At 34.5% G+C, this 27140-nt stretch overlaps 1 protein-coding gene across 1 annotated transcript; it reads right to left on the reverse strand.

Annotated features, from left to right (window-relative positions):
- Positions 1 to 993: 993 nt before the first annotated feature.
- On the reverse strand, positions 994 to 25363 carry LOC136784955 (uncharacterized; the record flags this gene model as incomplete). Its single annotated transcript, XM_066745915.1, has 7 exons — positions 25358 to 25363; positions 24984 to 25143; positions 17282 to 17292; positions 17008 to 17167; positions 9274 to 9284; positions 8746 to 9159; positions 994 to 1153 (listed from the first exon to the last, which is right to left on the reverse strand). Coding segments are annotated over exons 1-7 (922 nt in total), but the record flags the coding sequence as incomplete, so codon positions are not given.
- Positions 25364 to 27140: the final 1777 nt, after the last annotated feature.

A 27140-nucleotide genomic window follows, 5' to 3' on the forward strand; every position in this document is an offset into this window, starting at 1 on the left:
AAATTTATAATTTTATAATGTATGTATGCGTTAAGAGATATATTATAATTATTTATGTATTAACGCAATATTTTTTATTTTGGTATATGAATTTATTGATAATTGTGTAATCTTAAGAGTCCGTATATTTTAAGACAGTAATAAATGGATTGTGTAGCAAAAATTATATTAAATGATAAATAAAAATTTATTTAATTTAAATATATAATTAAAAAATGTGCAAATACTTTAAATTCCTATCTAAATTACTCAAAAAAAAAGTGTTATTAAAATTTATGAAAATGAGAAATATAAGATACAACTAATATAGAAATAATCGCGTGATTAGCCTCGTGTTTGGGTTCATTTTCATCTTAAAAATATAAGCAATGTATTGATAATAATCTTAAAAATATTTAATTAATAATATTAAAATTAGAATTTTTTATTAATCATTGCAGGACAGGTATAGAAGGATTAGTCATTTTCGGTCGGTTTATTGCCCTCTGTTTATTGCTTGGGACTCGGTACAATAGCAGGTAAGCCGCGCGACGTGGAAAAGTCTTGTCCACTAGCTAACTAAGGCACCTTTAACTTGTGTTTACATTTTGGAACGATTCGTTTTCCCAGAGTGTATGTGCGGATTCGGGACGGTCCCGGTTCTTGGGACCGCCCACGAACCGCACTATGCGGAACAACGGCCGGCAAAATTGCCGGCTTCGACCTGGAATTGGCCGAAGACTTCGGCCCGGCCTGCCTTACTGTGGCTACCTCTAGCTTCGGGGTAGTTTGCGATGTCCCTGCCGACCCCCCTGGCTTGGGGGTGGTCGGCAGGGTCACGGTGACTACCCCTGGCTTCGGGGTAGACCGCAGGGATGGCAAAGACCGCCGCTGCAGGGTTTTTTTAGGGTCCGCGGATCCCCCTGGCTTGGGGGCGGCACGCAGACCTTTGAAAACCCCCGCTTTTCCGGTCTGCGGGGTCACCTTCGACCCCCCCCCCCTCCTTCTCCTTGCCGCTAGGCGGATGCGGCGTGGGTGGTTGCGGCGTTGGTGGCTGCGGCGGTGGTGGTTGAGGTGTGGGTGGCTGCGGAGTGGCGGGGATCGAAGGGGGGTTGGACGAGGCAGCCCTCTTCTGGCCTCCTCCCTCCTTCTTCTCCTCAGAGTTCCTGGTTTTCTGAAAATAAAACAAGAAAAATATTATTAAAATGTCACATGCTTGAAAGATTTGATGGGTAATATGCTACTGCAATGTTTTAACACATATGTGATAGTAAGAAAGTCCACTTACGATTGCATATACTGGAAACCATATGACGTATTTGCGTGTATTTGTTCAAATGCAACATGGCTGTATTGTTGTGTTCTTACTAGCAAGAATACAAAAATACGGCCATGTTGCATTGTTACAAATACAATAAATATGACATATTCTACAGTTAACAATACATGCATTCGTAACTGGAAATTCTTATCAAAACATATATTGCAAATCATCGCGGAAGAACATTACACATCACTTCTATTACGTATTAGCATGCAATCATGTTAAAATTACTTACCATTTTTCTGCTGAAACTCGGGCGGTCCACGTGCTTCGTGGGAATCGTAGGGAATGAAACACTGCACGTTACCTTCTTATTAGCAAACAATGTGCAGAGCTTCTTGGCTAATGATAAAGCTTATCAGATCGATAGACCAATAATCAAGCTTATCAGATCGATGGACCAATGGCAAGCTTCCGCACAATTCGCGCTAAACTTAATTTATTTTTAATAACAGTAATATTTATTTGTAGAAGCTTTTTAAATATAATTAACATTTTATTTTGAGGGAAGAAACAACGTGAGAAGACGATTTTTAAAAAATATATATTTTGCACACACTTCAAGTGGGATTTGCGAACGCATAAAAAGCTCCGCTGCTGTCATCGTTGAGACGGTTTTCAGCTATCTCTCAAGTCGGACGTGCGTGAGTGAGTTTTATTTAAATAGTGTTCAGTGAAGTGTTTAGTGGGTGCAATTTTTTGGATTTGCTGCAGGAAACCTCAGGTTAGTTCCAAAATATAATAATTTGTAGTTTGCATGCCCTTTTTTGTGTAAAAATAATAGTTTCGTAGTCAGGTTAGATGGGACGAAAGCATGGTTCAGCTGAATGAATTTCATTCAGCTCATAACATTTCTCCTGGCATGCAGTATACTCTGTAACTTCATATCGATAATGTTTCTATTATCATAAGGCATTTGTAAAGTGTAGTAAAAGTGCAGAACAGTATAAGTTTTAAAGGGCCATGGGTCACATGATATCATAGCTCATGGTCCTTTAAAGTTTTTACTACTGTCATTTGAACCTTTACCAAACTTTATGAATGTATTATGCAGTTAGAACCAATATCGATAACAAGTTTCAGAGCATGCTTCATGCCAGAATAAATGTTATTTGATGACAGCGAAAGATACAGCTGATCTATGCATTCTTTCCATTTCCTTTCAAATCCAAGGGTTTGCTTCTTATCAGATTGTGAAAGCCTTCCAGGTGATAAGAGGCATAAGATCTTGGAAATGAAAGTCTAATAGTTATTGAGTATTTTGTTACAAGCATGTGTAAGTGTAGCTTTTAAAAAAGATCATCATTTTAATGTGGTAAATAATTTGTGGAAACTAAAAGCTGTATGATTAAAAAATTGTGGGTTCTATTGCATTCAGTTGTATATTTTTTAGTTTATATTAATGAAATATAAATGAAAATGATGCTAGTTTGCCAAGGAAAGGGCCATATTGCACAGCTGATGTTGAGAGTAACAGTTTAGAAAAAGGTTGAAAGTGGGGTGAATGTAGAAACAAACCTTGATAGTGGAGACCATGCAAGTGATTTGGGTTACAAAATCTTGGCAGTAGAAGTTGAGTAGTCGATGGATAGTTGAATAAAATCGTGTAGTAGTGTGACAACCAAAAGAGCTCGTCATTTCAATTATTTACTTTTCTACTTGTTTGTATTTCATTATTTATCGACTATAAGAACTTCTACTTCCAAGATCTTATGTCCTAAATCACTTTCTAGGCCTTCAATATAAAGGTTTGCTTCTATATACATCCCTTTTCCCACCTTTCTCTTAGTTCTTACTCTCAACGTCAGATTTGCATTATGGCTATTTCTCTGGCAAAGTAGAATCATTATTTATTACTTTTCATTAATACAAACTAGAAAAAATGCAACTGAATGCAATAGAAGCCACAGTTTTGTAGTTATACAGCTTTCAGTTTCCTCAGATTAATTACCCCATTATCTATGACACATACCACATTAAAATGATGATCTTTTTTAAAAGCTTTACTTATACATGATTGTATCAAAATATTCATCAACTACTATACTTTTATTTTCAAGATCTTATGCCTTAAATCACGGAAAAGCCCCCCACAATGAAGGTTTGCCTCTATATTTATCCCTTTTTCCACTTTTCTCTTAGCTGTTACTCTGAACACGAGGTTTGCATTATAACTCTTTCTCTGGCAAACTAGCATCTTATTTAACCCATTAACGTCCAAAATGTCAAAATTTCTTGCACGTTTTCAAAGTGATTTTTTCCTATGTAATTGGCGTTGAAAAAATTCTTGAACCACATATTCTGATGTAAAATTGCATGCTCTTTCAGAATCCGTTGCCAGAATCATGATAAAACTCACAGGAAAAGAGATATGCTCGAATGAAACATAAAAAACACCTAAATTTTCGAAAAAAACATTTTTTAGGATTTTTTTCGAAGTGTTACGGTGAAGATATCACCTTGCGACCATGATCAAAGGTGATCATGGGAGTTGAAGTTTAACAGGGAATTTTTTTGTTGACCTTGAACCATCGCTTCTTTACAAAATGGCGGAAAAAACAAATTTTTTTTTTCAATCTTCATCAACATTTTTCTCGAAATCTATGGTCTTTAGAAAAAAATTCATACAAACAAAAATGCCTTAGAATCGCTCGAGGAACATTCTCCAATTCTTTCAGAATTTTTTGAGACAATTTTTGATTTTCCGGGAAACTTGTGAAATGGAATTTTCAAAAATGTCTCCAAAAATTCTGAAAAAATTTTAGGATGTTTCTCGAGTGCTTCTAAGACATTTTTGTTCTTATGAATTTTTTTCTAAAGTCCATAGATTTCGAGAAAAAAATTGATAAAGTTGAAAAAATAAAAATTCGTTTCGGCCGATGTTTTGAAAACCTATTGGTAAAAAAACGTTCTGTCTACGAAAACTCGGAAAAAATTTTACAATATTGCTCGAATGATTCTAACTTATTTTCATTCTTTTTTCAAAGACTTATAGATTCCGACAAAAATTTCATCCTTTATTTCCATTTCATTTCGGCAGATAAGCGTAATTTTTGGTCTCATGTATTCATGAATATTCGTCTTTTTTTGTTCTCTTCTTTCGTATTTTTGTACATACGGATGAGTGATAAATAAACGAAATCATTAATTTCATACATTATGTCGCGGAAACGTGTAAGATCTTCTGAATATGAATCAGATTCTTCAGATAGTGATTCAGAACGCAACGTATTGATTCCGGATCCTGACTATTCAGATTCCGATGATTCTGGTTCCGATTTTGATTCAGATTGCGAACATGAAATACCCAATATCACTTACAATAAAGCTCGTGCAAATTATTCTGAAAAACAAGATAAACTTGAAAAAGGTCATGAATTCACTTGGATTGAGAGTGAAAAGTTACACCCTGATTCTTGTGAAGATAAAGTATTATTGTCCGAATCGCAAAAAAAGAAAATACGTAGGAGCGAACCTTTTCAATTGTTTGAAACCTTTTTTTCTATTGAAATGAAAAAATATATTATTGATGCGTGTAAAGACAATGGTTATGATCTGAAATTGAAAGATCTTGATACTTTTATTGGAATAGTTATTTTTTCTACATTCAATCCCAGAAAATCACAGAGAGATTACTGGTCATCTGATCCGTATTTATCTAATGAAGTAGTTTCTTCTGCAATGTCTCGCCAACAATTTGAAATCACAAAATCTAAATTGAAGTTTTCAAAAAACAAAGACAAAGATTCAAATGATCGAGGATGGCGCGTTCGTTCTCTACTGAAACTTTTTCAAAATAACATCATGAAATTCGGAATATGGAGAACTGCTCTATTCGTTGATGAGATGATGGCCAAATCCTATGCAAAAACTGTTTTGAAACAATTTATTCGAGGAAAACCGATAAGATTTGGTTTGAAATTTTGGGGCTTGTGTACTTCGGACGGCTATCTACTGAATTTGGATCTTTATTGCGGCAAGAATTCTCAAATTGGAGATAAGTTATCTAAATGTGCTTTAGGTTCACGAGTAGTATTATATTTATTACAACCATTTTTTCAAATAATAAGTTATAACAAAATTTCTCAATTTCATCTGTACTTTGACAACTTCTTCACGAACATGGATTTGGTATTACATTTGAAGAAATTGCGTTTGAAATGCACTGGTACTATCAGAGATAATCGAGTCAAAGAAAAAAATGTGCTTGATAAGAAAGCTCCAAGAGGGACATATGTGGTGAAGCACGACGTAAACAGTGGCATAAATTTCATTACTATCATGGATTCGAAGCCCGTCTCAATAGCTTCAACTGCAGCAGGTGTCAATCCTCTATCTATTTCAAAAAGATACAGCGCAGAGGCTAAATCTAAAATTGAAATACCTTTTCCGCAAGCTTTTCACCTATATAACAAATTCATGGGAGGTATTGACCTGCATGACGGACATTGCAATGACATACTCCCAAGTATACGATCAAAAAAATGGACATGAGTAGTTTTTATGAGACTTATACAGGCGTCTATTACTAATTCTCTTGTAATTTTCAATGCTGCTAACGATGGAAAGAAAAAAGTTGGAATAAAAGAGTTCACTATTTCGATTGCCAAATACTACTTACAAAAAAGTAGTCGCAAAAGTAAAGCACATGGACGATCTAATAGTGACAAATTGAGGATTTGTTCGAATGGAAACTGTCCAATAAGAACAAGAATTTTCTGCAAAACATGTAATTTAAATATTTGCAATAAATGTTGGCTAAAAAAGCACACCTAAAAGTATGAATAAGTGAGAGGCAAGGGGACTCACGGAAAACAAGCACCCCGAGACGTGAGAGGCAAGGGGACTCACGGGAAAAAAGCACCCCAAAGGAGACAGAATTTTACTACGTCCACGCCGTAGTCTCTAGGTAACGCTAAGAGTAAAAAAATCTTCCTAAATTTTGCACAGAAATCGTTTTTTACCAATAGGTTTTTAGAACATAGCGGCCGAAACGAATTTTTATTTTTTCAACTTTATCAATTTTTTTCTCGAAATCTATGGACTTTAGAAAAAAATTCATAAGAACAAAAATGTCTTAGAAGCACTCGAGAAACATCCTAAAATTTTTTCAGAATTTTTGGAGACATTTTTGAAAATTCCATTTCACAAGTTTCCCGGAAAATCAAAAATTGTCTCAAAAAATTCTGAAAAAATTGGAGAATGTTCCTCGAGCGATTCTAAGGCATTTTTGTTTTTATGAATTTTTTTCTAAAGACCATAGATTTCGAGAAAAAAGTTGATGAAGATTGAAAAAAAAAAATTCGTTTTTTCCGCCATTTTGTAAAGAAGCGATGGTTCAAGGTCAACAAAAAAATTCCCTGTTAAACTTCAACTCCCATGATCACCTTTGATCATGGTCGCAAGGTGATATCTTCACCGTAACACTTCGAAAAAAAATCCTAAAAAATTTTTTTTTCGAAAATTTAGGTGTTTTTTATGTTTCAATCGAGCATATCTCTTTTCCTGTGAGTTTTATCATGATTCTGGCAACGGATTCTGAAAGAGCATGCAATTTTACATCAGAATATGTGGTTCAAGAATTTTTTCAACGCCAATTACATAGGAAAAAATCACTTTGAAAACGTGCAAGAAATTTTGACATTTTGGACGTTAATGGGTTAAGGTAATTTTTTTCTTTTTCTAATTAAATTATACAGTTTAAAAATTGTGTAGGTCAACCTTTTTTTCATTTTTGTTGACTATAGATCAGCTATGTTTCTTGCTTGTACCTTGCCGTAGTGTCATCATGGCCCAGCTATTGTCAATGTATTCAAATGGGTTGACGTTGCCAGTTTATTGAATCTACTTCGGGGATTTGGCAAATCATTCTTTTGGATTTCGATCATCTTGCACGAGTTTTAATTTTGGGACATCATCTTCAGGATATCCTGTGATCACTGTGGAAGCATGAGTATTTCCAAAATGCTGCAGTAAACTTTTGAAATTATTTTTGTTTCAATTTTATGGACTTTTCCTTTACTCTATCTTTTGTCATATTCTGCTGTTTCTATCTTTTGGTAACATATTTGTCGCGACACACATGCACTCTGTTATCCATCGTTGAAACAAAAACTTTCTGTCAGCCCATATAACATTATCTCAAAATGTATGCTACACTTTTAATATTATTTCGATGCGAATGAAATCCTTTTTTCTCTATGATTGGCTGTTAGTTTAATTTTTTTCATAAAACGATGGTAGAATATTATAGCGTTGTGCAATTTATTTCTTCGAGTTCTTGAAACAAGTATTTAAATTATCCACTGAATCTAAAACTCTATCTGATGGTTCAAACGGTTGTATATCCATTGCAGTATAAAAATTATAATATTGAAGTTCACTAAATTTAAAATATGACAAGGCCTCTATACAGCCGCTATATATATAATGTATTTTTCTTATATTATGACAAAAAAGTGAACATATTTATATTTATGTATTTATTTATATAAAACATGACTAACTTTATTATATGACAAAGCCTCTATACAGCTGCGAAAGGAACAACGTTTTTTTAATCTTTGACAAAATTGAGCTTATTTAAAAATATTTATTTATTTATTTATTGTAAGTTCAATACTTTTATTACATGACAAGGCCCCTTTACAGCTGCTATATAAACAATGTTCTTTCTTATATCTGATGATTATATAGTCAACAAATTTATAATTTTATAATGTATGTATGCGTTAAGAGATATATTATAATTATTTATGTATTAACGCAATATTTTTTATTTTGGTATATGAATTTATTGATAATTGTGTAATCTTAAGAGTCCGTATATTTTAAGACAGTAATAAATGGATTGTGTAGCAAAAATTATATTAAATGATAAATAAAAATTTATTTAATTTAAATATATAATTAAAAAATGTGCAAATACTTTAAATTCCTATCTAAATTACTCAAAAAAAAAGTGTTATTAAAATTTATGAAAATGAGAAATATAAGATACAACTAATATAGAAATAATCGCGTGATTAGCCTCGTGTTTGGGTTCATTTTCATCTTAAAAATATAAGCAATGTATTGATAATAATCTTAAAAATATTTAATTAATAATATTAAAATTAGAATTTTTTATTAATCATTGCAGGACAGGTATAGAAGGATTAGTCATTTTCGGTCGGTTTATTGCCCTCTGTTTATTGCTTGGGACTCGGTACAATAGCAGGTAAGCCGCGCGACGTGGAAAAGTCTTGTCCACTAGCTAACTAAGGCACCTTTAACTTGTGTTTACATTTTGGAACGATTCGTTTTCCCAGAGTGTATGTGCGGATTCGGGACGGTCCCGGTTCTTGGGACCGCCCACGAACCGCACTATGCGGAACAACGGCCGGCAAAATTGCCGGCTTCGACCTGGAATTGGCCGAAGACTTCGGCCCGGCCTGCCTTACTGTGGCTACCTCTAGCTTCGGGGTAGTTTGCGATGTCCCTGCCGACCCCCCTGGCTTGGGGGTGGTCGGCAGGGTCACGGTGACTACCCCTGGCTTCGGGGTAGACCGCAGGGATGGCAAAGACCGCCGCTGCAGGGTTTTTTTAGGGTCCGCGGATCCCCCTGGCTTGGGGGCGGCACGCAGACCTTTGAAAACCCCCGCTTTTCCGGTCTGCGGGGTCACCTTCGACCCCCCCCCCCCCTCCTTCTCCTTGCCGCTAGGCGGATGCGGCGTGGGTGGTTGCGGCGTTGGTGGCTGCGGCGGTGGTGGTTGAGGTGTGGGTGGCTGCGGAGTGGCGGGGATCGAAGGGGGGTTGGACGAGGCAGCCCTCTTCTGGCCTCCTCCCTCCTTCTTCTCCTCAGAGTTCCTGGTTTTCTGAAAATAAAACAAGAAAAATATTATTAAAATGTCACATGCTTGAAAGATTTGATGGGTAATATGCTACTGCAATGTTTTAACACATATGTGATAGTAAGAAAGTCCACTTACGATTGCATATACTGGAAACCATATGACGTATTTGCGTGTATTTGTTCAAATGCAACATGGCTGTATTGTTGTGTTCTTACTAGCAAGAATACAAAAATACGGCCATGTTGCATTGTTACAAATACAATAAATATGACATATTCTACAGTTAACAATACATGCATTCGTAACTGGAAATTCTTATCAAAACATATATTGCAAATCATCGCGGAAGAACATTACACATCACTTCTATTACGTATTAGCATGCAATCATGTTAAAATTACTTACCATTTTTCTGCTGAAACTCGGGCGGTCCACGTGCTTCGTGGGAATCGTAGGGAATGAAACACTGCACGTTACCTTCTTATTAGCAAACAATGTGCAGAGCTTCTTGGCTAATGATAAAGCTTATCAGATCGATAGACCAATAATCAAGCTTATCAGATCGATGGACCAATGGCAAGCTTCCGCACAATTCGCGCTAAACTTAATTTATTTTTAATAACAGTAATATTTATTTGTAGAAGCTTTTTAAATATAATTAACATTTTATTTTGAGGGAAGAAACAACGTGAGAAGACGATTTTTAAAAAATATATATTTTGCACACACTTCAAGTGGGATTTGCGAACGCATAAAAAGCTCCGCTGCTGTCATCGTTGAGACGGTTTTCAGCTATCTCTCAAGTCGGACGTGCGTGAGTGAGTTTTATTTAAATAGTGTTCAGTGAAGTGTTTAGTGGGTGCAATTTTTTGGATTTGCTGCAGGAAACCTCAGGTTAGTTCCAAAATATAATAATTTGTAGTTTGCATGCCCTTTTTTGTGTAAAAATAATAGTTTCGTAGTCAGGTTAGATGGGACGAAAGCATGGTTCAGCTGAATGAATTTCATTCAGCTCATAACATTTCTCCTGGCATGCAGTATACTCTGTAACTTCATATCGATAATGTTTCTATTATCATAAGGCATTTGTAAAGTGTAGTAAAAGTGCAGAACAGTATAAGTTTTAAAGGGCCATGGGTCACATGATATCATAGCTCATGGTCCTTTAAAGTTTTTACTACTGTCATTTGAACCTTTACCAAACTTTATGAATGTATTATGCAGTTAGAACCAATATCGATAACAAGTTTCAGAGCATGCTTCATGCCAGAATAAATGTTATTTGATGACAGCGAAAGATACAGCTGATCTATGCATTCTTTCCATTTCCTTTCAAATCCAAGGGTTTGCTTCTTATCAGATTGTGAAAGCCTTCCAGGTGATAAGAGGCATAAGATCTTGGAAATGAAAGTCTAATAGTTATTGAGTATTTTGTTACAAGCATGTGTAAGTGTAGCTTTTAAAAAAGATCATCATTTTAATGTGGTAAATAATTTGTGGAAACTAAAAGCTGTATGATTAAAAAATTGTGGGTTCTATTGCATTCAGTTGTATATTTTTTAGTTTATATTAATGAAATATAAATGAAAATGATGCTAGTTTGCCAAGGAAAGGGCCATATTGCACAGCTGATGTTGAGAGTAACAGTTTAGAAAAAGGTTGAAAGTGGGGTGAATGTAGAAACAAACCTTGATAGTGGAGACCATGCAAGTGATTTGGGTTACAAAATCTTGGCAGTAGAAGTTGAGTAGTCGATGGATAGTTGAATAAAATCGTGTAGTAGTGTGACAACCAAAAGAGCTCGTCATTTCAATTATTTACTTTTCTACTTGTTTGTATTTCATTATTTATCGACTATAAGAACTTCTACTTCCAAGATCTTATGTCCTAAATCACTTTCTAGGCCTTCAATATAAAGGTTTGCTTCTATATACATCCCTTTTCCCACCTTTCTCTTAGTTCTTACTCTCAACGTCAGATTTGCATTATGGCTATTTCTCTGGCAAAGTAGAATCATTATTTATTACTTTTCATTAATACAAACTAGAAAAAATGCAACTGAATGCAATAGAAGCCACAGTTTTGTAGTTATACAGCTTTCAGTTTCCTCAGATTAATTACCCCATTATCTATGACACATACCACATTAAAATGATGATCTTTTTTAAAAGCTTTACTTATACATGATTGTATCAAAATATTCATCAACTACTATACTTTTATTTTCAAGATCTTATGCCTTAAATCACGGAAAAGCCCCCCACAATGAAGGTTTGCCTCTATATTTATCCCTTTTTCCACTTTTCTCTTAGCTGTTACTCTGAACACGAGGTTTGCATTATAACTCTTTCTCTGGCAAACTAGCATCTTATTTAACCCATTAACGTACAAAATGTCAAAATTTCTTGCACGTTTTCAAAGTGATTTTTTCCTATGTAATTGGCGTTGAAAAAATTCTTGAACCACATATTCTGATGTAAAATTGCATGCTCTTTCAGAATCCGTTGCCAGAATCATGATAAAACTCACAGGAAAAGAGATATGCTCGAATGAAACATAAAAAACACCTAAATTTTCGAAAAAAACATTTTTTAGGATTTTTTTCGAAGTGTTACGGTGAAGATATCACCTTGCGACCATGATCAAAGGTGATCATGGGAGTTGAAGTTTAACAGGGAATTTTTTTGTTGACCTTGAACCATCGCTTCTTTACAAAATGGCGGAAAAAACAAATTTTTTTTTTCAATCTTCATCAACATTTTTCTCGAAATCTATGGTCTTTAGAAAAAAATTCATACAAACAAAAATGCCTTAGAATCGCTCGAGGAACATTCTCCAATTCTTTCAGAATTTTTTGAGACAATTTTTGATTTTCCGGGAAACTTGTGAAATGGAATTTTCAAAAATGTCTCCAAAAATTCTGAAAAAATTTTAGGATGTTTCTCGAGTGCTTCTAAGACATTTTTGTTCTTATGAATTTTTTTCTAAAGTCCATAGATTTCGAGAAAAAAATTGATAAAGTTGAAAAAATAAAAATTCGTTTCGGCCGATGTTTTGAAAACCTATTGGTAAAAAAACGTTCTGTCTACGAAAACTCGGAAAAAATTTTACAATATTGCTCGAATGATTCTAACTTATTTTCATTCTTTTTTCAAAGACTTATAGATTCCGACAAAAATTTCATCCTTTATTTCCATTTCATTTCGGCAGATAAGCGTAATTTTTGGTCTCATGTATTCATGAATATTCGTCTTTTTTTGTTCTCTTCTTTCGTATTTTTGTACATACGGATGAGTGATAAATAAACGAAATCATTAATTTCATACATTATGTCGCGGAAACGTGTAAGATCTTCTGAATATGAATCAGATTCTTCAGATAGTGATTCAGAACGCAACGTATTGATTCCGGATCCTGACTATTCAGATTCCGATGATTCTGGTTCCGATTTTGATTCAGATTGCGAACATGAAATACCCAATATCACTTACAATAAAGCTCGTGCTAATTATTCTGAAAAACAAGATAAACTTGAAAAAGGTCATGAATTCACTTGGATTGAGAGTGAAAAGTTACACCCTGATTCTTGTGAAGATAAAGTATTATTGTCCGAATCGCAAAAAAAGAAAATACGTAGGAGCGAACCTTTTCAATTGTTTGAAACCTTTTTTTCTATTGAAATGAAAAAATATATTATTGATGCGTGTAAAGACAATGGTTATGATCTGAAATTGAAAGATCTTGATACTTTTATTGGAATAGTTATTTTTTCTACATTCAATCCCAGAAAATCACAGAGAGATTACTGGTCATCTGATCCGTATTTATCTAATGAAGTAGTTTCTTCTGCAATGTCTCGCCAACAATTTGAAATCACAAAATCTAAATTGAAGTTTTCAAAAAACAAAGACAAAGATTCAAATGATCGAGGATGGCGCGTTCGTTCTCTACTGAAACTTTTTCAAAATAACATCATGAAATTCGGAATATGGAGAACTGCTCTATTCGTTGATGAGATGATGGCCAAATCCTATGCAAAAACTGTTTTGAAACAATTTATTCGAGGAAAACCGATAAGATTTGGTTTGAAATTTTGGGGCTTGTGTACTTCGGACGGCTATCTACTGAATTTGGATCTTTATTGCGGCAAGAATTCTCAAATTGGAGATAAGTTATCTAAATGTGCTTTAGGTTCACGAGTAGTATTATATTTATTACAACCATTTTTTCAAATAATAAGTTATAACAAAATTTCTCAATTTCATCTGTACTTTGACAACTTCTTCACGAACATGGATTTGGTATTACATTTGAAGAAATTGCGTTTGAAATGCACTGGTACTATCAGAGATAATCGAGTCAAAGAAAAAAATGTGCTTGATAAGAAAGTTCCAAGAGGGACATATGTGGTGAAGCACGACGTAAACAGTGGCATAAATTTCATTACTATCATGGATTCGAAGCCCGTCTCAATAGCTTCAACTGCAGCAGGTGTCAATCCTCTATCTATTTCAAAAAGATACAGCGCAGAGGCTAAATCTAAAATTGAAATACCTTTTCCGCAAGCTTTTCACCTATATAACAAATTCATGGGAGGTATTGACCTGCATGACGGACATTGCAATGACATACTCCCAAGTATACGATCAAAAAAATGGACATGAGTAGTTTTTATGAGACTTATACAGGCGTCTATTACTAATTCTCTTGTAATTTTCAATGCTGCTAACGATGGAAAGAAAAAAGTTGGAATAAAAGAGTTCACTATTTCGATTGCCAAATACTACTTACAAAAAAGTAGTCGCAAAAGTAAAGCACATGGACGATCTAATAGTGACAAATTGAGGATTTGTTCGAATGAAAACTGTCCAATAAGAACAAGAATTTTCTGCAAAACATGTAATTTAAATATTTGCAATAAATGTTGGCTAAAAAAGCACACCTAAAAGTATGAATAAGTGAGAGGCAAGGGGACTCACGGAAAACAAGCACCCCGAGACGTGAGAGGCAAGGGGACTCACGGGAAAAAAGCACCCCAAAGGAGACAGAATTTTACTACGTCCACGCCGTAGTCTCTAGGTAACGCTAAGAGTAAAAAAATCTTCCTAAAATTTGCACAGAAATCGTTTTTTACCAATAGGTTTTTAGAACATAGCGGCCGAAACGAATTTTTATTTTTTCAACTTTATCAATTTTTTTCTCGAAATCTATGGACTTTAGAAAAAAATTCATAAGAACAAAAATGTCTTAGAAGCACTCGAGAAACATCCTAAAATTTTTTCAGAATTTTTGGAGACATTTTTGAAAATTCCATTTCACAAGTTTCCCGGAAAATCAAAAATTGTCTCAAAAAATTCTGAAAAAATTGGAGAATGTTCCTCGAGCGATTCTAAGGCATTTTTGTTTTTATGAATTTTTTTCTAAAGACCATAGATTTCGAGAAAAAAGTTGATGAAGATTGAAAAAAAAAAATTCGTTTTTTCCGCCATTTTGTAAAGAAGCGATGGTTCAAGGTCAACAAAAAAATTCCCTGTTAAACTTCAACTCCCATGATCACCTTTGATCATGGTCGCAAGGTGATATCTTCACCGTAACACTTCGAAAAAAAATCCTAAAAAATTTTTTTTTCGAAAATTTAGGTGTTTTTTATGTTTCAATCGAGCATATCTCTTTTCCTGTGAGTTTTATCATAATTCTGGCAACGGATTCTGAAAGAGCATGCAATTTTACATCAGAATATGTGGTTCAAGAATTTTTTCAACGCCAATTACATAGGAAAAAATTACTTTGAAAACGTGCAAGAAATTTTGACATTTTGGACGTTAATGGGTTAAGGTAATTTTTTTCTTTTTCTAATTAAATTATACAGTTTAAAAATTGTGTAGGTCAACCTTTTTTTCATTTTTGTTGACTATAGATCAGCTATGTTTCTTGCTTGTACCTTGCCGTAGTGTCATCATGGCCCAGCTATTGTCAATGTATTCAAATGGGTTGACGTTGCCAGTTTATTGAATCTACTTCGGGGATTTGGCAAATCATTCTTTTGGATTTCGATCATCTTGCACGAGTTTTAATTTTGGGACATCATCTTCAGGATATCCTGTGATCACTGTGGAAGCATGAGTATTTCCAAAATGCTGCAGTAAACTTTTGAAATTATTTTTGTTTCAATTTTATGGACTTTTCCTTTACTCTATCTTTTGTCATATTCTGCTGTTTCTATCTTTTGGTAACATATTTGTCGCGACACACATGCACTCTGTTATCCATCGTTGAAACAAAAACTTTCTGTCAGCCCATATAACATTATCTCAAAATGTATGCTACACTTTTAATATTATTTCGATGCGAATGAAATCCTTTTTTCTCTATGATTGGCTGTTAGTTTAATTTTTTTCATAAAACGATGGTAGAATATTATAGCGTTGTGCAATTTATTTCTTCGAGTTCTTGAAACAAGTATTTAAATTATCCACTGAATCTAAAACTCTATCTGATGGTTCAAACGGTTGTATATCCATTGCAGTATAAAAATTATAATATTGAAGTTCACTAAATTTAAAATATGACAAGGCCTCTATACAGCCGCTATATATATAATGTATTTTTCTTATATTATGACAAAAAAGTGAACATATTTATATTTATGTATTTATTTATATAAAACATGACTAACTTTATTATATGACAAAGCCTCTATACAGCTGCGAAAGGAACAACGTTTTTTTAATCTTTGACAAAATTGAGCTTATTTAAAAATATTTATTTATTTATTTATTGTAAGTTCAATACTTTTATTACATGACAAGGCCCCTTTACAGCTGCTATATAAACAATGTTCTTTCTTATATCTGATGATTATATAGTCAACAAATTTATAATTTTATAATGTATGTATGCGTTAAGAGATATATTATAATTATTTATGTATTAACGCAATATTTTTTATTTTGGTATATGAATTTATTGATAATTGTGTAATCTTAAGAGTCCGTATATTTTAAGACAGTAATAAATGGATTGTGTAGCAAAAATTATATTAAATGATAAATAAAAATTTATTTAATTTAAATATATAATTAAAAAATGTGCAAATACTTTAAATTCCTATCTAAATTACTCAAAAAAAAAGTGTTATTAAAATTTATGAAAATGAGAAATATAAGATACAACTAATATAGAAATAATCGCGTGATTAGCCTCGTGTTTGGGTTCATTTTCATCTTAAAAATATAAGCAATGTATTGATAATAATCTTAAAAATATTTAATTAATAATATTAAAATTAGAATTTTTTATTAATCATTGCAGGACAGGTATAGAAGGATTAGTCATTTTCGGTCGGTTTATTGCCCTCTGTTTATTGCTTGGGACTCGGTACAATAGCAGGTAAGCCGCGCGACGTGGAAAAGTCTTGTCCACTAGCTAACTAAGGCACCTTTAACTTGTGTTTACATTTTGGAACGATTCGTTTTCCCAGAGTGTATGTGCGGATTCGGGACGGTCCCGGTTCTTGGGACTGCCCACGAACCGCACTATGCGGAACAACGGCCGGCAAAATTGCCGGCTTCGACCTGGAATTGGCCGAAGACTTCGGCCCGGCCTGCCTTTCTGCGGCTACCTCTAGCTTCGGGGTAGTTTGCGATGTCCCTGCCGACCCCCCTGGCTTGGGGGTGGTCGGCAGGGTCACGGTGACTACCCCTGGCTTCGGGGTAGACCGCAGGGATGGCAAAGACCGCCGCTGCAGGGTTTTTTTAGGGTCCGCGGATCCCCCTGGCTTGGGGGCGGCACGCAGACCTTTGAAAACCCCCGCTTTTCCGGTCTGCGGGGTCACCTTCGACCCCCCCCCCCCCCCTCCTTCTCCTTGCCGCTAGGCGGATGCGGCGTGGGTGGTTGCGGCGTTGGTGGCTGCGGCGGTGGTGGTTGAGGTGTGGGTGGCTGCGGAGTGGCGGGGATCGAAGGGGGGTTGGACGAGGCAGCCCTCTTCTGGCCTCCTCCCTCCTTCTTCTCCTCAGAGTTCCTGGTTTTCTGAAAATAAAACAAGAAAAATATTATTAAAATGTCACATGCTTGAAAGATTTGATGGGTAATATGCTACTGCAATGTTTTAACACATATGTGATAGTAAGAAAGTCCACTTACGATTGCATATACTGGAAACCATATGACGTATTTGCGTGTATTTGTTCAAATGCAACATGGCTGTATTGTTGTGTTCTTACTAGCAAGAATACAAAAATACGGCCATGTTGCATTGTTACAAATACAATAAATATGACATATTCTACAGTTAACAATACATGCATTCGTAACTGGAAATTCTTATCAAAACATATATTGCAAATCATCGCGGAAGAACATTACACATTACTTCTATTACGTATTAGCATGCAATCATGTTAAAATTACTTACCATTTTTCTGCTGAAACTCGGGCGGTCCACGTGCTTCGTGGGAATCGTAGGGAATGAAACACTGCACGTTACCTTCTTATTAGCAAACAATGTGCAGAGCTTCTTGGCTAATGATAAAGCTTATCAGATCGATGGACCAATGGCAAGCTTCCGCACAATTCGCGCTAAACTTAATTTATTTTTAATAACAGTAATATTTATTTGTAGAAGCTTTTTAAATATAATTAACATTTTATTTTGAGGGAAGAAACAACGTGAGAAGACGATTTTTAAAAAATATATATTTTGCACACACTTCAAGTGGGATTTGCGAACGCATAAAAAGCTCCGCTGCTGTCATCGTTGAAACGGTTTTCAGCTATCTCTCAAGTCGGACGTGCGTGAGTGAGTTTTATTTAAATAGTGTTCAGTGAAGTGTTTAGTGGGTGCAATTTTTTGGATTTGCTGCAGGAAACCTCAGGTTAGTTCCAAAATATAATAATTTGTGGTTTGCATGCCCTTTTTTGTGTAAAAATAATAGTTTCGTAGTCAGGTTAGATGGGACGAAAGCATGGTTCAGCTGAATGAATTTCATTCAGCTCATAACATTTCTCCTGGCATGCAGTATACTCTGTAACTTCATATCGATAATGTTTCTATTATCATAAGGCATTTGTAAAGTGTAGTAAAAGTGCAGAACAGTATAAGTTTTAAAGGGCCATGGGTCACATGATATCATAGCTCATGGTCCTTTAAAGTTTTTACTACTGTCATTTGAAACTTTACCAAACTTTATGAATGTATTATGCAGTTAGAACCAATATCGATAACAAGTTTCAGAGCATGCTTCATGCCAGAATAAATGTTATTTGATGACAGCGAAAGATACAGCTGATCTATGCATTCTTTCCATTTCCTTTCAAATCCAAGGGTTTGCTTCTTATCAGATTGTGAAAGCCTTCCAGGTGATAAGAGGCATAAGATCTTGGAAATGAAAATCTAATAGTTATTGAGTATTTTGTTACAAGCATGTGTAAGTGTAGCTTTTAAAAAAGATCATCATTTTAATGTGGTAAATAATTTGTGGAAACTAAAAGCTGTATGATTAAAAAATTGTGGGTTCTATTGCATTCAGTTGTATATTTTTTAGTTTATATTAATGAAATATAAATGAAAATGATGCTAGTTTGCCAAGGAAAGGGCCATATTGCACAGCTGATGTTGAGAGTAACAGTTTAGAAAAAGGTTGAAAGTGGGGTGAATGTAGAAACAAACCTTGATAGTGGAGACCATGCAAGTGATTTGGGTTACAAAATCTTGGCAGTAGAAGTTGAGTAGTCGATGGATAGTTGAATAAAATCGTGTAGTAGTGTGACAACCAAAAGAGCTCGTCATTTCAATTATTTACTTTTCTACTTGTTTGTATTTCATTATTTATCGACTATAAGAACTTCTACTTCCAAGATCTTATGTCCTAAATCACTTTCTAGGCCTTCAATATAAAGGTTTGCTTCTATATACATCCCTTTTCCCACCTTTCTCTTAGTTCTTACTCTCAACGTCAGATTTGCATTATGGCTATTTCTCTGGCAAAGTAGAATCATTATTTATTACTTTTCATTAATACAAACTAGTAAAAATGCAACTGAATGCAATAGAAGCCACAGTTTTGTAGTTATACAGCTTTCAGTTTCCTCAGATTAATTACCCCATTATCTATGACACATACCACATTAAAATGATGATCTTTTTTAAAAGCTTTACTTATACATGATTGTATCAAAATATTCATCAACTACTATACTTTTATTTCCAAGATCTTATGCCTTAAATCACGGAAAAGCCCCCCACAATGAAGGTTTGCCTCTATATTTATCCCTTTTTCCACTTTTCTCTTAGCTGTTACTCTGAACACGAGGTTTGCATTATAACTCTTTCTCTGCCAAACTAGCATCTTATTTAACCCATTAACGTCCAAAATGTCAAAATTTCTTGCACGTTTTCAAAGTGATTTTTTCCTATGTAATTGGCGTTGAAAAAATTCTTGAACCACATATTCTGATGTAAAATTGCATGCTCTTTCAGAATCCGTTGCCAGAATCATGATAAAACTCACAGGAAAAGAGATATGCTCGATTGAAACATAAAAAACACCTAAATTTTCGAAAAAAAAAATTTTGAGGATTTTTTTTCGAAGTGTTACGGTGAAGATATCATTTTGCGACCGTGATCAAAGGTGATCATGGGATTTGAAGTTTAACAGGGAATTTTTTTGTTGACCTTGAACCATCGCTTCTTTACAAAATGGCGGAAAAAACAAATTTTTTTTTTCAATCTTCATCAACATTTTTCTCGAAATCTATGGTCTTTAGAAAAAAATTCATACAAACAAAAATGCCTTAGAATCGCTCGAGGAACATTCTCCAATTCTTTCAGAATTTTTTGAGACAATTTTTGATTTTCCGGGAAACTTGTGAAATGGAATTTTCAAAAATGTCTCCAAAAATTCTGAAAAAATTTTAGGATGTTTCTCGAGTGCTTCTAAGACATTTTTGTTCTTATGAATTTTTTTCTAAAGTCCATAGATTTCGAGAAAAAAATTGATAAAGTTGAAAAAATAAAAATTCGTTTCGGCCGATGTTTTGAAAACCTATTGGTAAAAAAACGTTCTGTCTACGAAAACTCGGAAAAAATTTTACAATATTGCTCGAATGATTCTAACTTATTTTCATTCTTTTTTCAAAGACTTATAGATTCCGACAAAAATTTCATCCTTTATTTCCATTTCATTTCGGCAGATAAGCGTAATTTTTGGTCTCATGTATTCATGAATATTCGTCTTTTTTTGTTCTCTTCTTTCGTATTTTTGTACATACGGATGAGTGATAAATAAACGAAATCATTAATTTCATACATTATGTCGCGGAAACGTGTAAGATCTTCTGAATATGAATCAGATTCTTCAGATAGTGATTCAGAACGCAACGTATTGATTCCGGATCCTGACTATTCAGATTCCGATGATTCTGGTTCCGATTTTGATTCAGATTGCGAACATGAAATACCCAATATCACTTACAATAAAGCTCGTGCAAATTATTCTGAAAAACAAGATAAACTTGAAAAAGGTCATGAATTCACTTGGATTGAGAGTGAAAAGTTACACCCTGATTCTTATGAAGATAAAGTATTATTGTCCGAATCGCAAAAAAAGAAAATACGTAGGAGCGAACCTTTTCAATTGTTTGAAACCTTTTTTTCTATTGAAATGAAAAAATATATTATTGATGCGTGTAAAGACAATGGTTATGATCTGAAATTGAAAGATCTTGATACTTTTATTGGAATAGTTATTTTTTCTACATTCAATCCCAGAAAATCACAGAGAGATTACTGGTCATCTGATCCGTATTTATCTAATGAAGTAGTTTCTTCTGCAATGTCTCGCCAACAATTTGAAATCACAAAATCTAAATTGAAGTTTTCAAAAAACAAAGACAAAGATTCAAATGATCGAGGATGGCGCGTTCGTTCTCTACTGAAACTTTTTCAAAATAACATCATGAAATTCGGAATATGGAGAACTGCTCTATTCGTTGATGAGATGATGGCCAAATCCTATGCAAAAACTGTTTTGAAACAATTTATTCGAGGAAAACCGATAAGATTTGGTTTGAAATTTTGGGGCTTGTGTACTTCGGACGGCTATCTACTGAATTTGGATCTTTATTGCGGCAAGAATTCTCAAATTGGAGATAAGTTATCTAAATGTGCTTTAGGTTCACGAGTAGTATTATATTTATTACAACCATTTTTTCAAATAATAAGTTATAACAAAATTTCTCAATTTCATCTGTACTTTGACAACTTCTTCACGAACATGGATTTGGTATTACATTTGAAGAAATTGCGTTTGAAATGCACTGGTACTATCAGAGATAATCGAGTCAAAGAAAAAAATGTGCTTGATAAGAAAGCTCCAAGAGGGACATATGTGGTGAAGCACGACGTAAACAGTGGCATAAATTTCATTACTATCATGGATTCGAAGCCCGTCTCAATAGCTTCAACTGCAGCAGGTGTCAATCCTCTATCTATTTCAAAAAGATACAGCGCAGAGGCTAAATCTAAAATTGAAATACCTTTTCCGCAAGCTTTTCACCTATATAACAAATTCATGGGAGGTATTGACCTGCATGACGGACATTGCAATGACATACTCCCAAGTATACGATCAAAAAAATGGACATGAGTAGTTTTTATGAGACTTATACAGGCGTCTATTACTAATTCTCTTGTAATTTTCAATGCTGCTAACGATGGAAAGAAAAAAGTTGGAATAAAAGAGTTCACTATTTCGATTGCCAAATACTACTTACAAAAAAGTAGTCGCAAAAGTAAAGCACATGGACGATCTAATAGTGACAAATTGAGGATTTGTTCGAATGGAAACTGTCCAATAAGAACAAGAATTTTCTGCAAAACATGTAATTTAAATATTTGCAATAAATGTTGGCTAAAAAAGCACACCTAAAAGTATGAATAAGTGAGAGGCAAGGGGACTCACGGAAAACAAGCACCCCGAGACGTGAGAGGCAAGGGGACTCACGGGAAAAAAGCACCCCAAAGGAGACAGAATTTTACTACGTCCACGCCGTAGTCTCTAGGTAACGCTAAGAGTAAAAAAATCTTCCTAAATTTTGCACAGAAATCGTTTTTTACCAATAGGTTTTTAGAACATAGCGGCCGAAACGAATTTTTATTTTTTCAACTTTATCAATTTTTTTCTCGAAATCTATGGACTTTAGAAAAAAATTCATAAGAACAAAAATGTCTTAGAAGCACTCGAGAAACATCCTAAAATTTTTTCAGAATTTTTGGAGACATTTTTGAAAATTCCATTTCACAAGTTTCCCGGAAAATCAAAAATTGTCTCAAAAAATTCTGAAAAAATTGGAGAATGTTCCTCGAGCGATTCTAAGGCATTTTTGTTTTTATGAATTTTTTTCTAAAGACCATAGATTTCGAGAAAAAAGTTGATGAAGATTGAAAAAAAAAAATTCGTTTTTTCCGCCATTTTGTAAAGAAGCGATGGTTCAAGGTCAACAAAAAAATTCCCTGTTAAACTTCAACTCCCATGATCACCTTTGATCATGGTCGCAAGGTGATATCTTCACCGTAACACTTCGAAAAAAAATCCTAAAAAATTTTTTTTTCGAAAATTTAGGTGTTTTTTATGTTTCAATCGAGCATATCTCTTTTCCTGTGAGTTTTATCATGATTCTGGCAACGGATTCTGAAAGAGCATGCAATTTTACATCAGAATATGTGGTTCAAGAATTTTTTCAACGCCAATTACATAGGAAAAAATCACTTTGAAAACGTGCAAGAAATTTTGACATTTTGGACGTTAATGGGTTAAGGTAATTTTTTTCTTTTTCTAATTAAATTATATAGTTTAAAAATTGTGTAGGTCAACCTTTTTTTCATTTTTGTTGACTATAGATCAGCTATGTTTCTTGCTTGTACCTTGCCGTAGTGTCATCATGGCCCAGCTATTGTCAATGTATTCAAATGGGTTGACGTTGCCAGTTTATTGAATCTACTTCGGGGATTTGGCAAATCATTCTTTTGGATTTCGATCATCTTGCACGAGTTTTAATTTTGGGACATCATCTTCAGGATATCCTGTGATCACTGTGGAAGCATGAGTATTTCCAAAATGCTGCAGTAAACTTTTGAAATTATTTTTGTTTCAATTTTATGGACTTTTCCTTTACTCTATCTTTTGTCATATTCTGCTGTTTCTATCTTTTGGTAACATATTTGTCGCGACACACATGCACTCTGTTATCCATCGTTGAAACAAAAACTTTCTGTCAGCCCATATAACATTATCTCAAAATGTATGCTACACTTTTAATATTATTTCGATGCGAATGAAATCCTTTTTTCTCTATGATTGGCTGTTAGTTTAATTTTTTTCATAAAACGATGGTAGAATATTATAGCGTTGTGCAATTTATTTCTTCGAGTTCTTGAAACAAGTATTTAAATTATCCACTGAATCTAAAACTCTATCTGATGGTTCAAACGGTTGTATATCCATTGCAGTATAAAAATTATAATATTGAAGTTCACTAAATTTAAAATATGACAAGGCCTCTATACAGCCGCTATATATATAATGTATTTTTCTTATATTATGACAAAAAAGTGAACATATTTATATTTATGTATTTATTTATATAAAACATGACTAACTTTATTATATGACAAAGCTTCTATACAGCTGCGAAAGGAACAACGTTTTTTTAATCTTTGACAAAATTGAGCTTATTTAAAAATATTTATTTATTTATTTATTGTAAGTTCAATACTTTTATTACATGACAAGGCCCCTTTACAGCTGCTATATAAACAATGTTCTTTCTTATATCTGTTGATTATATAGTCAACAAATTTATAATTTTATAATGTATGTATGCGTTAAGAGATATATTATAATTATTTATGTATTAACGCAATATTTTTTATTTTGGTATATGAATTTATTGATAATTGTGTAATCTTAAGAGTCCGTATATTTTAAGACAGTAATAAATGGATTGTGTAGCAAAAATTATATTAAATGATAAATAAAAATTTATTTAATTTAAATATATAATTAAAAAATGTGCAAATACTTTAAATTCCTATCTAAATTACTCAAAAAAAAAGTGTTATTAAAATTTATGAAAATGAGAAATATAAGATACAACTAATATAGAAATAATCGCGTGATTAGCCTCGTGTTTGGGTTCATTTTCATCTTAAAAATATAAGCAATGTATTGATAATAATCTTAAAAATATTTAATTAATAATATTAAAATTAGAATTTTTTATTAATCATTGCAGGACAGGTATAGAAGGATTAGTCATTTTCGGTCGGTTTATTGCCCTCTGTTTATTGCTTGGGACTCGGTACAATAGCAGGTAAGCCGCGCGACGTGGAAAAGTCTTGTCCACTAGCTAACTAAGGCACCTTTAACTTGTGTTTACATTTTGGAACGATTCGTTTTCCCAGAGTGTATGTGCGGATTCGGGACGGTCCCGGTTCTTGGGACCGCCCACGAACCGCACTATGCGGAACAACGGCCGGCAAAATTGCCGGCTTCGACCTGGAATTGGCCGAAGACTTCGGCCCGGCCTGCCTTACTGTGGCTACCTCTAGCTTCGGGGTAGTTTGCAATGTCCCTGCCGACCCCCCTGGCTTGGGGGTGGTCGGCAGGGTCACGGTGACTACCCCTGGCTTCGGGGTAGACCGCAGGGATGGCAAAGATCGCCGATGCAGGGTTTTCTTAGGGTCCGCGGATCCCCCTGGCTTGGGGGCGGCACGCAGACCTTTGAAACCCCCGCTTTTGCGGTCTGCAGGGTCACCTTCGACCCCCCCCCCCCTCCTTCTCCTTGCCACTAGGCGGATGCGGCGTGGGTGGTTGCGGCGTTGGTGGCTGCGGCGGTGGTGGTTGAGGTGTGGGTGGTTGCGGAGTGGCGGGGGTCGAAGGGGGGTTGGACGAGGCAGCCCTCTTCTGGCCCCCTCCCTCCTTCTTCTCCTCAGAGTTCCTGGTTTTCTGAAAATAAAACAAGAAAAATATTATTAAAATGTCGCATGCTTGAAAGATTTGATGGGTAATATGCTACTGCAATGTTTTAACACATATGTGATAGTAAGAAAGTCCACTTACGATTGCATATATTGGAAACCATATGACGTATTTGCGTGTATTTGTTCAAATGCAACATGGCTGTATTGTTGTGTTCTTACTAGCAAGAATACAAAAATACGGCCATGTTGCATTGTTACAAATACAATAAATATGACATATTCTACAGTTAACAATACATGCATTCGTAACTGGAAATTCTTATCAAAACATATATTGCAAATCATCGCGGAAGAACATTACACATCACTTCTATCACGTATTAGCATGCAATGATGTTAAAATTACTTACCATTTTTCTGCTGAAACTCGGGCGGTCCACGTGCTTCGTGGGAATCGTAGGGAATGAAACACTGCACGTTGCCTTCTTATTAGCGAACAATGTGCAGAGCTTCTTGGCTAATGATAAAGCTTATCAGATCGATAGACCAATAATCAAGCTTATCAGATCGATGGACCAATGGCAAGCTTCCGCACAATTCGCGCTAAACTTAATTTATTTTTAATAACAGTAATATTTATTTGTAGAACTTTTTAAATATAATTAACATTTTATTTTGAGGGAAGAAACAACGTGAGAAGACGATTTTTAAAAAATAAATATTTTGCACACACTTCAAGTGGGATTTGCGAACGCATAAAAAGCTCCGCTGCTGTCATCGTTGAGACGGTTTTCAGCTATCTCTCAAGTCGGACGTGCGTGAGTGAGTTTTATTTAAATAGTGTTCAGTGAAGTGTTTAGTGGGTGCAATTTTTTGGATTTGCTGCAGGAAACCTCAGGTTAGTTCCAAAATATAATAATTTGTAGTTTGCATGCCCTTTTTTGTGTAAAAATAATAGTTTCGTAGTCAGGTTAGATGGGACGAAAGCATGGTTCAGCTGAATGAATTTCATTCAGCTCATAACATTTCTCCTGGCATGCAGTATACTCTGTAACTTCATATCGATAATGTTTCTATTATCATAAGGCATTTGTAAAGTGTAGTAAAAGTGCAGAACAGTATAAGTTTTAAAGGACCATGGGTCACATGATTTCATAGCTCATGGTCCTTTAAAGTTTTTACTACTGTCATTTGAACCTTTACCAAACTTTATGAATGTATTATGCAGTTAGAACCAATATCGATAACAAGTTTCAGAGCATGCTTCATGCTAGAATAAATGTTATTTAATGACAGCGAAAGATACAGCTGAGCTATGCATTCTTTCCATTTCCTTTCAAATCCAAGGGTTTGCTTCTTGTCAGATTGTGAAAGCCTTCCAGGTGATAAGAGGCATAAGATTTTGGAAATGAAAGTTTAATAGTTATTGAGTATTTTGTTACAAGCATGTGTAAGTGTAGCTTTTAAAAAAGATCATTTTAATGTGGTACGTGTGATAGACAATGGTGTAAATAATTTGTGGAAACTAAAAGCTGTATGATTAAAAAATTGTGGGTTCTATTGCATTCAGTTGTATATTTTTTAGTTTATATTAATGAAATATAAATGAAAATGATGCTAGTTTGCCAAGGAAAGGGCCATATTGCACAGCTGATGTTGAGAGTAACAGTTTAGAAAAAGGTTGAAAGTGGGGTGAATGTAGAAACAAACCTTGATAGTGGAGACCATGCAAGTGATTTGGGTTACAAAATCTTGGCAGTAGAAGTTGAATAGTCTATGGATAGTTGAATAAAATCGTGTAGTAGTGTGACAACCAAAAGAGCTCGTCATTTCAATTCTTTACTTTTCTACTTGTGTGTATTTCATTATTTATCGACTATAAGAACTTCTACTTCCAAGATCTTATGTCCTAAATCACTTTCTAGGCCTTTAACATAAAGGTTTGCTTCTATATACATCCCTTTTCCCACCTTTCTCTTAGATCTTACTCTCAACGTCAGAGTTGCATTATGGCTATTTCTC

The sequence above is a fragment of the Prorops nasuta genome, unplaced genomic scaffold (assembly GCF_024137725.1).
Source record: "Prorops nasuta isolate Cenicafe-Biocafe unplaced genomic scaffold, Cenicafe_Pnas_1.2 PNAS00107, whole genome shotgun sequence".
Taxonomy (NCBI): Eukaryota; Metazoa; Arthropoda; class Insecta; order Hymenoptera; family Bethylidae; genus Prorops; species Prorops nasuta.